The 14,182-nt window shown below is 38.7% G+C and overlaps 1 protein-coding gene across 1 annotated transcript in view; it reads right to left on the bottom strand.

Annotated features, from left to right (window-relative positions):
• ZZEF1 (zinc finger ZZ-type and EF-hand domain containing 1) overlaps positions 1-14,182 on the bottom strand; it is a 56,874-nt gene that overhangs the window by 18,717 nt on the left and 23,975 nt on the right. The window contains exons 24-39 of the mRNA XM_021550823.3: positions 13,773-13,974; positions 12,395-12,543; positions 11,790-12,030; positions 10,210-10,289; positions 9,231-9,324; positions 8,156-8,672; positions 7,361-7,525; positions 6,590-6,709; positions 5,548-5,709; positions 4,783-4,912; positions 4,395-4,533; positions 3,268-3,433; positions 2,532-2,794; positions 1,395-1,567; positions 694-841; positions 3-139 (exon numbers count right to left, since the gene is read on the bottom strand). Coding sequence (XP_021406498.1) covers positions 3-139; positions 694-841; positions 1,395-1,567; positions 2,532-2,794; positions 3,268-3,433; positions 4,395-4,533; positions 4,783-4,912; positions 5,548-5,709; positions 6,590-6,709; positions 7,361-7,525; positions 8,156-8,672; positions 9,231-9,324; positions 10,210-10,289; positions 11,790-12,030; positions 12,395-12,543; positions 13,773-13,974 — 2,886 coding nt within the window. The remainder of the gene's footprint in view (positions 1-2; positions 140-693; positions 842-1,394; positions 1,568-2,531; positions 2,795-3,267; positions 3,434-4,394; positions 4,534-4,782; positions 4,913-5,547; positions 5,710-6,589; positions 6,710-7,360; positions 7,526-8,155; positions 8,673-9,230; positions 9,325-10,209; positions 10,290-11,789; positions 12,031-12,394; positions 12,544-13,772; positions 13,975-14,182) is intronic.

Below are 14,182 nucleotides of genomic sequence, written 5' to 3'. Positions count from 1 at the left end.
ACTGATTTGAAAGGTGGTAACATAGCTGCCAGCAACCCCAAAATCCTCTTCTGAGAGCATTCAGCAAAAACTTGCTCCTGGCTAGGTATTAAAACTTTCTCTGTTGGTTTTTGGGTTGAATCCTCCAAGACAGAGTCACCTGTTTTGTAAATAAAAACAAAATAAGGAAATACCTTAAATGACATTAAAAATAAATAAGTGATAACTTAATTTTTATAATCCAAATCTAAAAATAAATAGAAATGATAAAAAATAATCATTACAATTTGAATATAAAGCTTTGTAAAAGTCTGTGGAAACAGAAGGTAAAGAAATTTATACCATCTAGTAAAACATATATAGGACAGTGCTAGACAGATCCATTTAACTTTCGAAATTCTTACAATCCCAGTCTTTAACAGGATAAGACACTTATTTTCTGGTTCCAAGTGCATCAGAACACACTAGTGTTGTGTTAGACCAACAGGGACTGTTATCTCCATAGATGGATAAATACTTGTGGAAATCTACTCTGATTTCCAGACTCCTTTAAACAGACTGCAAGGCACTTGTTCAAAGCACTGTCTGGCAGGTTTGCACAAAGGAGACACAGACATTTGAAAATATGCAAAACTGGATTAGGAATAAAAAGGACAGCTGTTTGCAGATGAGTAGATATTTCTGTGACAGGGAAAATAAGAAAATATTTTTTACCTGTTGCAGGAGCATTCCCATCCACAGACAAGTCTGACTCTTGTCTCACAACAGCTTCCTTTGCAGAGACAGCTTTGATTTCATTTTCTTGTTTTCCTACTTTATCTTCTGCAGGAGACTGGATTTCCTTGCGAGTATCTCTTTTCCCCTAAAAATAAAACAGAAGTACTGAAATATTAAAACAAAATGTAATACCTGCAGAAGCAAGCATGGAAAGAATTCAGTCATGTGCACTTGACAAACATTTTTTCTTGAGTATCAAAATCTTCTACTGAAGAATTTCTTGATATATTCATGTCTTAAACTTCCATAAAATTAAATTATGTTCTTTTATTTTGCTCATATCTCCCTGCATGAAATTACTACACTATAATAGTTTTAAACACTGCATAAAACTGTAGGAAACTCATACTAATACTCAGCACTGCTAACAACCAGGGGAAATGAAAGCTCGTTCACAAAGAACAAGACATGCCCCTCTCCTGCAGCACTTTTGTGAAAATCAGCTCAGAGCAAGAAGATTTTGATCAGCCAGACCTAATGAAAAAACAACTGTCCCCTTTCCCCCCCAGTTTTTATTTATAAATGAAATAATTACTATCCCTTATCTCAGTCCCACATTCAGAACAGGATGTGATGAAGATGTTTAATATCAGATCACATGTCTGGTGTCAGGGGTTCTGGAGGTAACAGGTACTTACACTACGATGCACCAAAGAGCCTGTGCTGCGTTTCTCATCTCTTCCCTTCCCTGCTCTATCACCAGGATGACTTTTTGGAGCACTGTCTGTGGGAGGACTGCCTGAAACACTGCCATTCTCTGAGGTGGACTCATCTTCTGGTAACATGCAGAGAAGAGCTAAATTTTTCAGTCCTGGGAGCAAAAACATTATGGAAGTTATTTAGCTGTTGAGTGGCAAGACAGACAAAAAGCAGAACTGAAACACTTTAAAAGAGAACAGCAAACTTCTTACACAATTCTTTTGAACATTAACTTCATCAAAAACATGTTTTCTATCAAGCTCATATAATTATGTAGTTCCAATAAATACCAGTGATGGACAGATGGTGACATCTTTGACCTCAAAGATGCAATTGGGGTAGATGTTTTAAATTAAGAAAACAGTAGAGTGTTAATTATGAGGAGCAAATGACATTTGTCTTATTTTTCAATCTTCTGACTACTTGCACAATAGTATTGTATAACAAGATTGTAAACAGATTAATTAATGAGTAAATATTTGGTGGTGGTATTGCAGTTGTACTAGAGCTGCTCACAAAAACTACCAGCAAACTTATTTGAATTTTAGTCTAAAATTTTTGATACATTCAAAATGGGTCCCTATTGTACAACCCTATTTTCTGTAGTAGATCTTTGTTCACAGAAACCCCCATTTCCAGAAAAATGAACACCACTGCCAGAAATTTATACTATAAACACAGCTAAAAATCTCTTCCCTTGAGATGCAGAACAAAAAACTTTTTCCATCAAGTTATTTGCTGTCCTTCAGCTGTCAGTGATACATTACTGAAAGAACATGAAGCTGTATTGACTGATCCCTTTACAACAGCTAAGATGGAAAAAAAAACAACCAGAGACTTGCCAAGTTGTGTCCAATGTTTATGTAAGCATAAAATTAGTTTTCTCAAGCACTCTATTTTCCATGTTCCAGCGACCCTGAATGACACTTGTTCTACATTTGCTTTCTACATAAACAGTTATTCTCAGTGAAGTACACAGTAGCTTCCCCTTTCCTTTGGAAACTTTCAAGTAAGTAACCACAGACATTTCTGACACTTGTAGAAAGCATTGTTCAGAGCAGGAGGAGCTGACTCACCTTTTCCGTGCTGTGCTTTCATCAGGCAGTCCCCAATGAGCTGAATGCATTGATGCTGCAGAACTCTGGCATGACTGACAACCTGGGGATCCAGCTTCTCTCCTTCTGCTTCCTCCCCATTTGCCAGATCTGCACTGTAGAGGGTCAAGGCAGCAAAGAGCAGCCAGGAGTAGTTGTGGACGTAGGGCTGGATGAGGCGCTGGCGGTCACTGATGCGGATGGTCACCATGGGATACACCGTGATGCTGTGGGTGGGCAGGTGGCTGGAAGGACAAGGGACACCATTTAGGAATGCAGCTTTTGGTTTGCTGCTAACCAACACAGTCAGTCAGTCAACACAGAACGCCTTCACAGGAAACCACTTAAAACCCAACACATTCCAGAGGTTCAAACTGTGGGCCTGGTTTTTATGACTTCTGGTGTCAAGCAATGAAAACTGTTGTTTTCCACAGTAGGGATTGTCTCTCCTATCCTGTCATACATGACTGGTAACTCCTTCTGCAGCTTTCCTAGCCACATCCAGAAAACAATTGCTGCCAAGTGACTTCAGTTTGAGGCAGGTTTCCTGACATTTTTGCCAAACTGGTCCTGTCTTTGTTTCCCCAAAGGACACCAAGGGGATGTTCAGATGTCAGACACAGCTTCATAGGAAGCACCATGAGAATGACTGATTGTATTTAGCTACTAAATACTGTCTTTCTGCCACATGGGGGAAAGCAAATCACATTTTTAATACCTGTCAGAGTATTTCTTTGCATGATAGCATCCATAGCAAAGGTCAAAGTCATCACAAACATTGCAGTTCATTCTCCGACCTATGATAACTCCTTGGCAGTGATCACAGGCATATTCCATATTCACCATTTCGTGGTCATCCTCATGCCCTTCAGGTTTAACTCCACCTGTAAATAAAGACTTCCCTATAAATCTTTCTGACACAGGACTTCTCCTAATTTCAAGTTCACATTCATACTGGGGAAAGAACAGTTAAACATTTCCAAAGAACTGAGAAGAAAAGTGTTTGACTTTATTTTGTGTATAGTTGTCCTAGATTGCAGCCCCATGTGGCTGGGGGTGCCTATTCTATTGCCATTTGTTAGAGGTGGGGCAGTTATCTTCTGTTCTTTGGGCAGTTTTCTTTATCTCTCCCACAGCCAATCCTCCCTCCAGGAGATCTCTTCTGTTCATGGCCACTGAGTGTCCCTGCATGGCTGAGAAAATTCCATCATCCATGGGGAGATGCTCTGCCCAGGGGAGGAGCCAAGCATTCCTACCTGGATCCAATCTGACCTGGGAACAGCACAGCAGCCTTTGCCCCCTGCATTCCCAGAGGAGCAGCTTCCTTCCCCCTGCATTCCCAGAGGAGCAGCTTTCTTCCCTCTGCATTCCCAGAGGAGCAGCTTTCTTCCCCCTGCATTCCCAGAGGAGCCCAGGCCCATCTCCCCCAGCCCTGGAGCTCCAGAGGAAAACTCCCCCCTTGTGCAGGATCCTGCTCCAGCAGAAGCACAGCTGGCACTGCAGGAGGGCTGAGCCCCCCTGGGATGGGACTGTGGCACCTCCGTGACCCACAGGGGGACAGGGCTGCTCTGACTCTGCCAGTGTTGTTTTGTATTACTACATTTTTCTATTTTTATTTTCTTCCCTAATAAAGAACTGTTATTCCTATTCCCATATCTTTGCCTGAAAGCCCCTGAATTTCAAAAATCATAATAATTCAGAGGGAAGGGGTTTACATTTTCTATTTAAAGGAATGCTCCTGCCTTCCTTAGCAGACACCTGTCTTTTCAAACCAAGACAATAATTTACAAGATACTGTTTTGGCTTCAAATACAGGGTTTTGGGGGGTTATTTAATGGCTCTTACCAAGGAAACAAGTTTTACAGAGATCCATGTCGTTGCACTGCAGACAGCGGTAGCGGTGCCACGGCGCGATTTCATCACAGCCGTTACAGGAAATGTCTACGTTCAACAGGTCACAGTAACGAGCAACAAACATGTGCATCTACAGCAATAAACCAACACAATTTACTTGAGTATTATTTTCTGACTTTGAGAAAGCTTCAGACAGGAGGCAGAACATTTCCCCTGCCAAAAATGAATGGCACTATTTTAATAATTTTAGGCTCTTGAAAGTCTACAGAGATCCAACTAAGAGAAATTAATTATAAACCAGACATCTTTCTGCCCTTTAGGCTTTTAAAGATCTCTTATTTATCCTTTCTGCAGGTAAATATACAAAACATGAGGTCACCTTTCTCTGCTTCTCTGGGTCAGCTTGAGCTATCTTTTCATACCAGGTCTCAAACATTACATCCTGACATTCATCCATCCATTCACAGTTTTGCTTGTAGTCTGCAATTTCATCTTCTTCACTCCACTGACTAAAAGAAAAACAAGCTTAAAATTAAGTTTGAATGCTAACAGGCTTTCCTTTAATACAGCTTTACTTTTAATGAAGAACAAAGTGCTATATATGCTAATAAAAACAGAATTGTGAGAATCCCATTCACTTGGTCAATAAATGACCATACAGACAGCTGCTTCTTGCTTCTGTGATATGTTCTTAAATACATATGGGGACCATAATGCAAAAATCAGGAAAATCTACTCTTATAAAACAGCTTTTGGAATGCTAGCAGATCAGACATTTTAATTTTTTTTGGCCTTCACATTTGTTCATGTGCAAGTTCAACTACTTTACAATTGTCATATGAAGGTGTTAAAAACGTTTGATTTTCTTTAAGGCAAAACACAATATTATATACCTTCTGCTACACTGCTGAACAAGCAAAGTGTTCCAGTAGTAATCAGGTTAAACTTAAAATTCCAATAGTTTTTGTACCAGCAAAACAAAATTTGCAATACTTCAGATAAGCCCTTAGATACTGATCAGAATTCTGCCAAACTTGTTAACAGTACCCTTACTGCTCGTTCCAGCTCGAAGTTCAGGAACCTTTCTGGGTAAAATGGAATCAGCATTTAGCAGCGTGTGAAAGCTGCATTCCTCCTGACTCACCAAATGACACTGTCATGGATGCTGATGTTCTCCTGTGATGTTGTCATGAGGAGATGTGGCAGCTGGATCTCAACAAAGAAGGAAAGATCACTGGGCTCCCAGCTCATATCCAAGAGGTGCAGGAGAGCTGTCTGCACACAGGATAAGGCAGGAAGCAACGACCTAAATAAAAACAAAAGACATTAAAACATGGCAGCTCTAAAGCTGACCTAAAGTTGAAAGATTTAGAGTTTAAATTGTGTGTGGAGAGGAAGGGTAGAAAAACCCCTGAACACTGCTTTTCAGGCTTTACTATGCATTAAAGTAACTCTGTGGCAGGAACTCAGGTTTATCACAGTATTCAACTTACGCAATTTAGGAAGCACAGACTATGGAATTTGAAAGAAGGACAGTTTTTCTTCTGGATTCAGGTAAGATCATGCTAATGGTGTTGCCTGAGCATTAGGAAGAGGGTTTGTCTCTTCTCTACAGTACAGCACTTTCTTGGTATTTGCAATAAATTATTCTGTTTGAAACCTTTTTGCCATTTTCACTTGAAACTGAACAAAGGACTTGGAAGTTATTGTCAGAGAGACTGACATTATAGACATAAATTCTCATTTCTCTTTGACACCTGGCTATAAATCCTCCAAATTCTAACCAGAATGTTGCCAAAACATGAGTTTTAACATTAAAGCATGGCTGCAGAATTGCCATGCTTCTTGTGGCATTACCCTTGCCCAAGTATTCCATGATAAATTTGCTATTTCTAGTATTTTACTACTAAGCTTCAGAGACACACTGCAGAATTGTAACTACAAAATGCAGTAAGTCAAGTTTTAAACACCAATAAGTTTTTGTGCCTTTCTTTATTCCTTTAGTAATAAAAAGACAACTTGGCATTTTTGATCACAAGATCAAGGTTCCTCATTAATTCTGTAAATAATTGAAAGTACAGACAAAATTAATGAAGACATTAAATGACAAATAGTAAATTACAAGGGAGGAGGTGTGAAGGAATGCAAAAAAAAATCAAATAAATAAAGCAAGCAATGTACTGTACCTGTCATTAATTGTACTAAATCCTTTCACAGAATTTACCAGGAACAAAACAAGCTGATAGTATGACTCTCGAATCTCTTTGTGTAGCTCAGCACCACAGCCTTCCAAATTTCCAAAGTAGCTGCAAATTAAAGAGTCATTTTAGTAGCCTAGAATTCACTGTGATGTTTTAGGTAGCATGATTTGTGCAAATTTTACAAACAGGCTCTTTTTAACCCTTCTTCACAAGTGTGAAAGATGTTAGTTTTATTTAAAAATACAGTCTAGAAGATTCAAACAAAAATTAAAGAATCCTGTACCAGAAATCAGAAATAGAAAAGGCAAAGAAAATATTCTCACAGCATTAAGAAGAGAACATTCATTTAAATTAAAAAGTTGCTTTATGAAAATCTAATCAAGATCTTAAAGGAAATCAGAGCATTGCAAGATGACCACAGAAAGCTCCTGACAAGTGAGAAGCCAAGAAACAGAGTTGTGACAGCACTGGCCAGACATAACATAGAAATCCGAGCTAAACATGTTCATGGCATGAACAGCTGTGCAACTATGTCCCACTTGAAAATAATTATTAATTTTTGGTTTTGTTTTTTTTTTTTAACGAAGAACACCAGATATACCTACTAGCCTGAAAACTCTAACCTCAAGTCTTATTTTTATTATCCACATGCATTAAAAAGCAGAACTTTCTAATCTTGTCAGTATACATGCTGAAGGAACACAAGAACTAAGACAGTAAATCACAAGGCAGAGATTTGCCTAAATAATTACTTACTTTGTAAAATCTTTCTGACAGGCTAGAAGTTCTAGGAGAAAAAGTACACAGGGTGGGTTAAAGCAGTGTGGCTGCCCAAGCGAGTCCAGGCACTGGCGGATGGTCTTGAGCACTTCCATAATACTCTGTCCTTGGGATTTTCTCAAAGCAAGAACCTTTAAAACACTGTAAGCAAAAAATATCAGTGAAAACCTCAAAATACTGTGCTTAAAACAACATAAATAAAAGAATAATTCAAGAAGTGCTTGACTAGTTACTTCTGCTTCGTATCTGAATTTTCAGCTGTATTTCAGTGTATTGGTTGGAGTAATAAAAGCTTCGAACAGAATTCAGCTCTTCCTGCACCACTCCATGTTTGAGAGCCCAAAATACACAAGCTGAGAGCTGGAAATCTCTCTTCTGATTTATGTTTTCAGAATACCAGGTAATTTAATGAGAGATGCAACTTGTCTCTATTTGGTACAAAGGATTGGTAATAGTGATACGCTGTGGCTTTGCTTTTACAGATAAAAAGCAAAATACCTCTGGCAAACACATCTGAGGAAGCAAGACAATAAATTGCCAAGTGACTGTTTTTTTACACTCTGTTCTATGTGATAGAAACAAATGAAATTAAATAGTACTCTCTGAGTCCCTACATCCTTGTGAATAACTGAAGCTTGATACATAAGTCTGACAACTGAAAACAAAATATTCTGCCATATTGTCTCGCTGCTAAAATATTTTATTCCACCTGAAGAGGTGCGAAGACAAGCTTCTGTATATTATAACTGACAACATTTTCAATTTGCTTACCTTTCATGTGAAAGTGATTGATCCTTAATAAAGTCTAATATGTTCTTCAAAACAGGATATTTTTCCTTCACAGTAGGCACAGGTTTTGGCTCTTCCATTGATCTGAAGGACAGCAGCCTCAGTCTTCCACGGCTGAGCTGAGACTTCCGGGTAGGAGTGGAAGGAGGGGATGACACATCTTCTTGCTGTGAAACTGTATTCTCAACAGGCTTACTATGACATGCAGCTGCAGCTTCTGCTTGGTGGAGGTCTGGAATTTGTTTAACTTTTGGATCAGACTGTGATGCTTGAACCCTCTCTTTTGAAACAGGGTGAATTCCTGCACTGGACGACACTGATGGTGCTGCCTGGAAGTCCATGTCCACAGCTGATCCTTGTCTTTGGCACTGATCACTCACATACTGCTGGGGATCATCCATGTCTTGGGCTTCCAAACTGTCTGAGGCAGAATCTTTTGTCTTTGCTCTTATGGGCAAAAAATTCAGTAACAAAAGGCTCTTCTGCACACAGAGTTTTGCTGCAGCATAAAAATTGAAAGAGTTAAAATCACAACAATAGAACAACAAATTTGCTGTCTTAGGTTAGGAAGAAAGTGATTTATCTTATTTCTTCTCAGTCAAGACATCTAGAAAACACTGGTTTTCTTGTTATATTGATCATGATGCTACCAGTTGCTTAAGTTCAGATTTCTAAATACTAAATCTGAATAACCACACTGAACCATATGAAGTACAGAAGAGTCAGTAAGAACATATTTTCTTCTAATAACAATCAGCTGCTGTTCTAACATCAGTTAAATATGGTAAGAAGTATCTACAAAAACAGATGAACTTAAGTTCAGAACCAGGTGACCTGAGTGAAAGGTCACCCCCTGCAGAACTTTCTTACTGTTTTCTGCAAAGGATAGCAGAATATAATCCCAGAATATTAATCCAACGTACACTAGGTTATCTCTTAAGGTATGAAAAACTAATCCCAGTTACTAACTTACCTTTCACAGCAAAAATAATGCCTTCAGGTTTACAATGCTTTCCTAAGCTACCTGGAATGCTCAAACATACAAGGCAACACTCACCAAGAGTTTCTGGGTTCATCTCACTTGCTTCTGTGTTCTGCTTCTCCTCAGCATCATTTCCCCTCCCCATCAGTGATTTCTGCTTCATTTCCAACTGTAGACAGGATGTTAATATAGTTAAAATATGATTCTCTCTGTGCCTCTATACAGCAAGGCAGGATGAAGACTGTAATGCTTAAAAGGAATTTAATCTCAGGAATAGATGACTGTAGTTACTATTCCCAGCTGCAGAGCAAACCACCCAGGAACCTAAAGGAGCAGCACCTGAACTGTCAGAGCAGTAACAGCCTCACCCCAAGCTCCTTGAACTTTGTAGGCTGAGGCCATTCCCTGTCTTGTAATTTGATGTGCACCAGTCCTCCAAGGAAAAGAAGGCTTCTCATTAACCCCCAGCACTCAGGAAAATGTAGACATCTAGTTGTGAGATAAAGTTCTCCAAAAATATGTCACCCCCCTAGCAAGCTCTGTCAGATGCAAACATCACCTGTCATACAATGGGTAAAGGCAATTAATCATCTTAACATGCATCTGCACCCATTGTAACTCCAGTACATCAACCTGCCAGGAATTCTTAGGCAGAAAAGAGGAGGCAGAAAGTCACAAGACAATGGAATGATGTTTAAGACACGCTTCTTTCTATGATATACCTCAAAAGAACTAGTCCAACTGCAATATAAGAATCTTTCTAATTTAAAACATAAATTCTTACTAAAAAATAGCAAAAATGTAATTGATTTTCAGTCGAATTCGGTCCTAACTACTCATGAGGACAACATCTGGGGCTGAAGGAAGGAGAGGAGTGTAAGGATGCAATTAAAAATTTGAGTCAAAAGTTTCAAAGTTAACCTATGTTCCTTCTAAGTTAATATGGTTGATGGAGAATAACTGAAGGAAAAACTGTTCTGCCCTACTCCTTAACATTGCACTGTACAGTACTGAAGTAAATTACATTAATAGAGATCCTCCTGAGTGTTCTTACCATCCATATTCTAATGGAATCAGCCAGGGAATATACTTGTGCAAACTCATCACTCAAAGGCACCTTGCCGCCACTGTTGACTGGAAATGAGAGAAAGAAGAGAGCCCTGTTTATTTACAGCTCCATTTTATACAACTGCTTAACCAAAGTTATGCTACAGCTCTCCCTTCATCTCTTAGTCAACACTTGGAATTTTACCTGTAAGAAAAATAGAGAATAAACCTGCCAACTTTCATATGCCATAAATACACAAACTGCACCTTGACTGATTCATTTACAAAGTTAGTTTATGAGTATCTTCCTCATCTCTTCCCAAAATTGCTGCCTGAAGCCATGGAAAATAAAATCCTCCCCTATGCATGCAATAACACTGATGTAGACTTATCAGAATGATCAACAAATGCTTAGTAGTAACTTAAAGCTCTATAGATGTATTTGTTTTCTCTACTGTTTTACACTATGAATTTCTGGAATGGACTTTCAAAACCAATTTGCAAAAATTAAAAACCTGACAAATCAGTTTCTATTCAAACTGCCCTGACAATAACTATGGAGAAAAAGATATCCAGTCTTCCCTCTTTTATTCTCCCTTTCTATTTTTTCTCCTGTATTCTTTTCAGCATCCCTGCTCCAAACTTCCCATACCACAGGTGAACACAGGTCCTGAAATTATTCTGCCCCAGCAGGACCAGCAGATGAAGATACTGACAGAACAGTGGGATGGATTTCTCAAACACTCATTAATATTTGCCCAGTTCTCAATGTCACTCAGAAAATTAGCTCAATTATCAGACATAGACAAAATTACTAAAGGCAGCAACCACATTAGTCATTGCATCAGTCTTTGTGTCAGTCATTTTTACTCATAACTTCACAGCTCAAAAAATAGCTTAATCATTCTATGAAAATGTAAAATGTTTCGTGTCAAAATTATGACAAAATTGAAATCCTTCAAAACCAAGTAACATCTTATTATCCAATACTTCAAATATATCAATGAACTTAGTGGAAAGATGCTGTAAGTTAAAAAGTTGTTCATTTTACCTACTGAAAAATACATGAATTATAATACAATGGCCTGTAAATTAAAAGCAAAATATTATCTTCTACTGGGAAAAAAATTCTGAGGATGGCAGGGCTGATTTCCACAGAATGGTATTTTTGGAGATAATTCACACCTCCTCCAACCCCAACAGTTAATAACAGAAATTGCTGCTGGCTTTTTAGAAAAGGTACAATATAGAAAATGATCCAAGAACCTCTAATAACTGGAGCCACACTGTTCTGAATTAAAGCCCCAGAGGACATCTCTACACTCTTTAGGTATAGCTTTACAGAATAAGAGCTTCTGATGATTATTATTTTACCGGTGCCCTGAAGACAAAAATATATGTTAATAAAAAATAAACACTCTAGAGAGAAAGCTTACCTAGTCTGCCTAAATTATACCTTTCTAGAGAACATCTTCCCTAAATTGCCCCACTAAACTGATTTTTAAATGTTATAAACTCAGCTGTAAGAGAGCCTTTTACAAACTGTAAGTCTTCATTATTAAGATAATCTAATAATATTAGAGTTACCATATTTTTGAAGCTTCTCAAATAAATCTGGAGTGAGATACACCAAAGCAGCAAATGTTGAGTTCACAGCTTGATCAACAGTAGGACCAGCAACTATATCTGTCTTTGGGGTCTGTTTTTTACATGCCTGTATAAGTCCTTTGAAAAGTTCAGATTTTTGCCCACTGAAGTCCTGGGCAGGATCTGATTTTGCAAAGTCGATAAGAAAGTTACGGCAGACGTCGTGGGGCGAGCTCCGAGCCTGCAGAGAAGGGACAACACATCAACACTGGCTGAGAGAAAACAGTGAGCTGCAAAGTCAACTTGCAGTTTGTCACTGCAGCTGAGCACACTGATCAACAAAAGACATCCCTGCACAAGGTGGGGAGTGAATTAGATGATCTCTGAAGGTCTCTCCAAACCATTTGATGATTCCATGAAAATGGAAACTAATAAAGGGCACAGAACAACAGTTTCTTTCCTCCTTGGTATTTGAATCCAGCAGCACAAATGTTTAGTCTAGCACAGCAGCATGAGCTTAAGGGCATCCCAACTCCATAAAGCCAATGAACCTGTGTGATCCACAGGGATTTCATGCCAAGGGAACACAAGCAGTGGATGAGTACCTCTTTTTTGTCTTGGTGCTTGGCACTGGTTTGCCTGGCTCCCGGGAGTGCCTCAGGACACAGCTGATGCCTGAAGACAGGTTTCCACAGAGGAGAATTAAGAACCGAGGTTACTTTCAAAGGAGGCAAGTCTGCTTCACTACCTAATTCTGCAAGAAATTCAGAACAGATCCTTCAGTTACTAAGTAATTTTCTTCATTTTTACAGATTATTAAAAATAATAAACTTTAAACATCTAGTCAGGAAATAAACCTGACAACAAACTCACAACAAAACGTTAATGCAAATAGACTGAACAAGTAATTCAACAATGTTCTGTATTTTTCTAACATGGTACAGAAAACTGATGTACCCTTTCATTAATGGCAGCATCAATATCTTACTTCATAGTGAACAATGTTACAATATGGAAGGACTTTAAATCAAATATTTTCATTGTTTTATAACTACAGCAATTTTCTGATTTAAAAGAGTTTAAAAACTCTCTCTCCTACTAAGCACCTAATCTGTTATATGCAAGCATGCTTATATTAAAAAAGGAAGAAAATATTCTCAAACACTTCAATTAGTTCCCTGAATTCACGTGTCTATTTTCCATGTCTATTTTCTATATTAGCTGTCTAATTTTCCAAGGTAAATATGGACCACTATATTGAATCAAGAACTTTTAGCCTTATTTAATTTCTCCTAAGTGGTGGATGAATTCAGATTTAGGAAGCTAGAGAGACGTGTTCTTGCTTTGAAATTAATAAACAATTTTTAAAAAATTATTTATTAAAATGTAATGTACTTATCTTCAAGGTCAAAATCCTAACTGTACTTAACTACTCGAATTTACCAAACTTTATTTGTGACTTCAAATTTCATTCAATACCAAATGCTCATGTGAAACTTAGAATCCTTTGTGTCCTAAGCCCTGTTATTTTTTCAGTTTGTTGGCTCCATATTCACACTCCCAACATGGGGTGGATGACAGCAGCAGGGAACAATTTTAAATGGAAAAAAAAAAAAAAAAAGAACATACTACTTCATAAATGTAATTTAACTTAGTAGGATTATTTCCATGTGTCCATGTCTTCCATGGACTTGCAACACAGCAAGTCTTCCATGGATTGGAAGAGAGCAAGTCTTCCATGGATTTGGAACAGAGCAAGTCTTCCATGGATTGGAACAGAGCAAGTGTTCCATGGATTTGGAGCACAGCAAGTCTTCCATGGACTTGCAACAGAGCAAGTCTTCCATAGACTTGCAACAGAGCAAGTCTTCCACGTTCACGTGAGGGAAACACACAAGGAACTCCATTTGCCCAGGGGATTCCCAACACCAAGGAGCCCTTGCAGCCCCTCTGTGCAGGGAGGGAGCTGAGGGAGGCACTCACCTCGCAGGGATTTGAGGGCCATGCTCCGGGAAGCCAGGCGCCCCATCAGCCGGGAGACAAGCAGCTGTAAATCCAAGCCCCAAGACACGGCAACGTCTGGGAGGCCGTAAGCAGTGACGGAAAACTTGTAGCCCCACTCATTATTACTGCTGTCAGAGTGAAAGAGAAACTGCAGCCGTGGGCCAGCCTTAAAGGTCACTTTCTACAGAGCAACAAAACAGTCATTTTGCCAAATGTACATGACAGGAAAACGTTTCAGGGTAATGAATTCCCTTCAGCAACTCTGGGGTTTCAGTATTATGTTCTGGCTATAATAGATCTAATTTCCCCCACCATCTCATTGAGGAACCCACAGTGCTAAGCGGGTAAAATTTCTATTCAAGAGCTTAATGAGCAATTTTATATATGAT

Source organism: Lonchura striata, chromosome 20 (assembly GCF_046129695.1).
Source record: "Lonchura striata isolate bLonStr1 chromosome 20, bLonStr1.mat, whole genome shotgun sequence".
In the NCBI taxonomy this organism is placed as follows: domain Eukaryota; kingdom Metazoa; phylum Chordata; class Aves; order Passeriformes; family Estrildidae; genus Lonchura; species Lonchura striata.
Note: the sequence above shows the minus strand (reverse complement) of the source record. Positions and strands in the feature narration are given on the sequence as shown.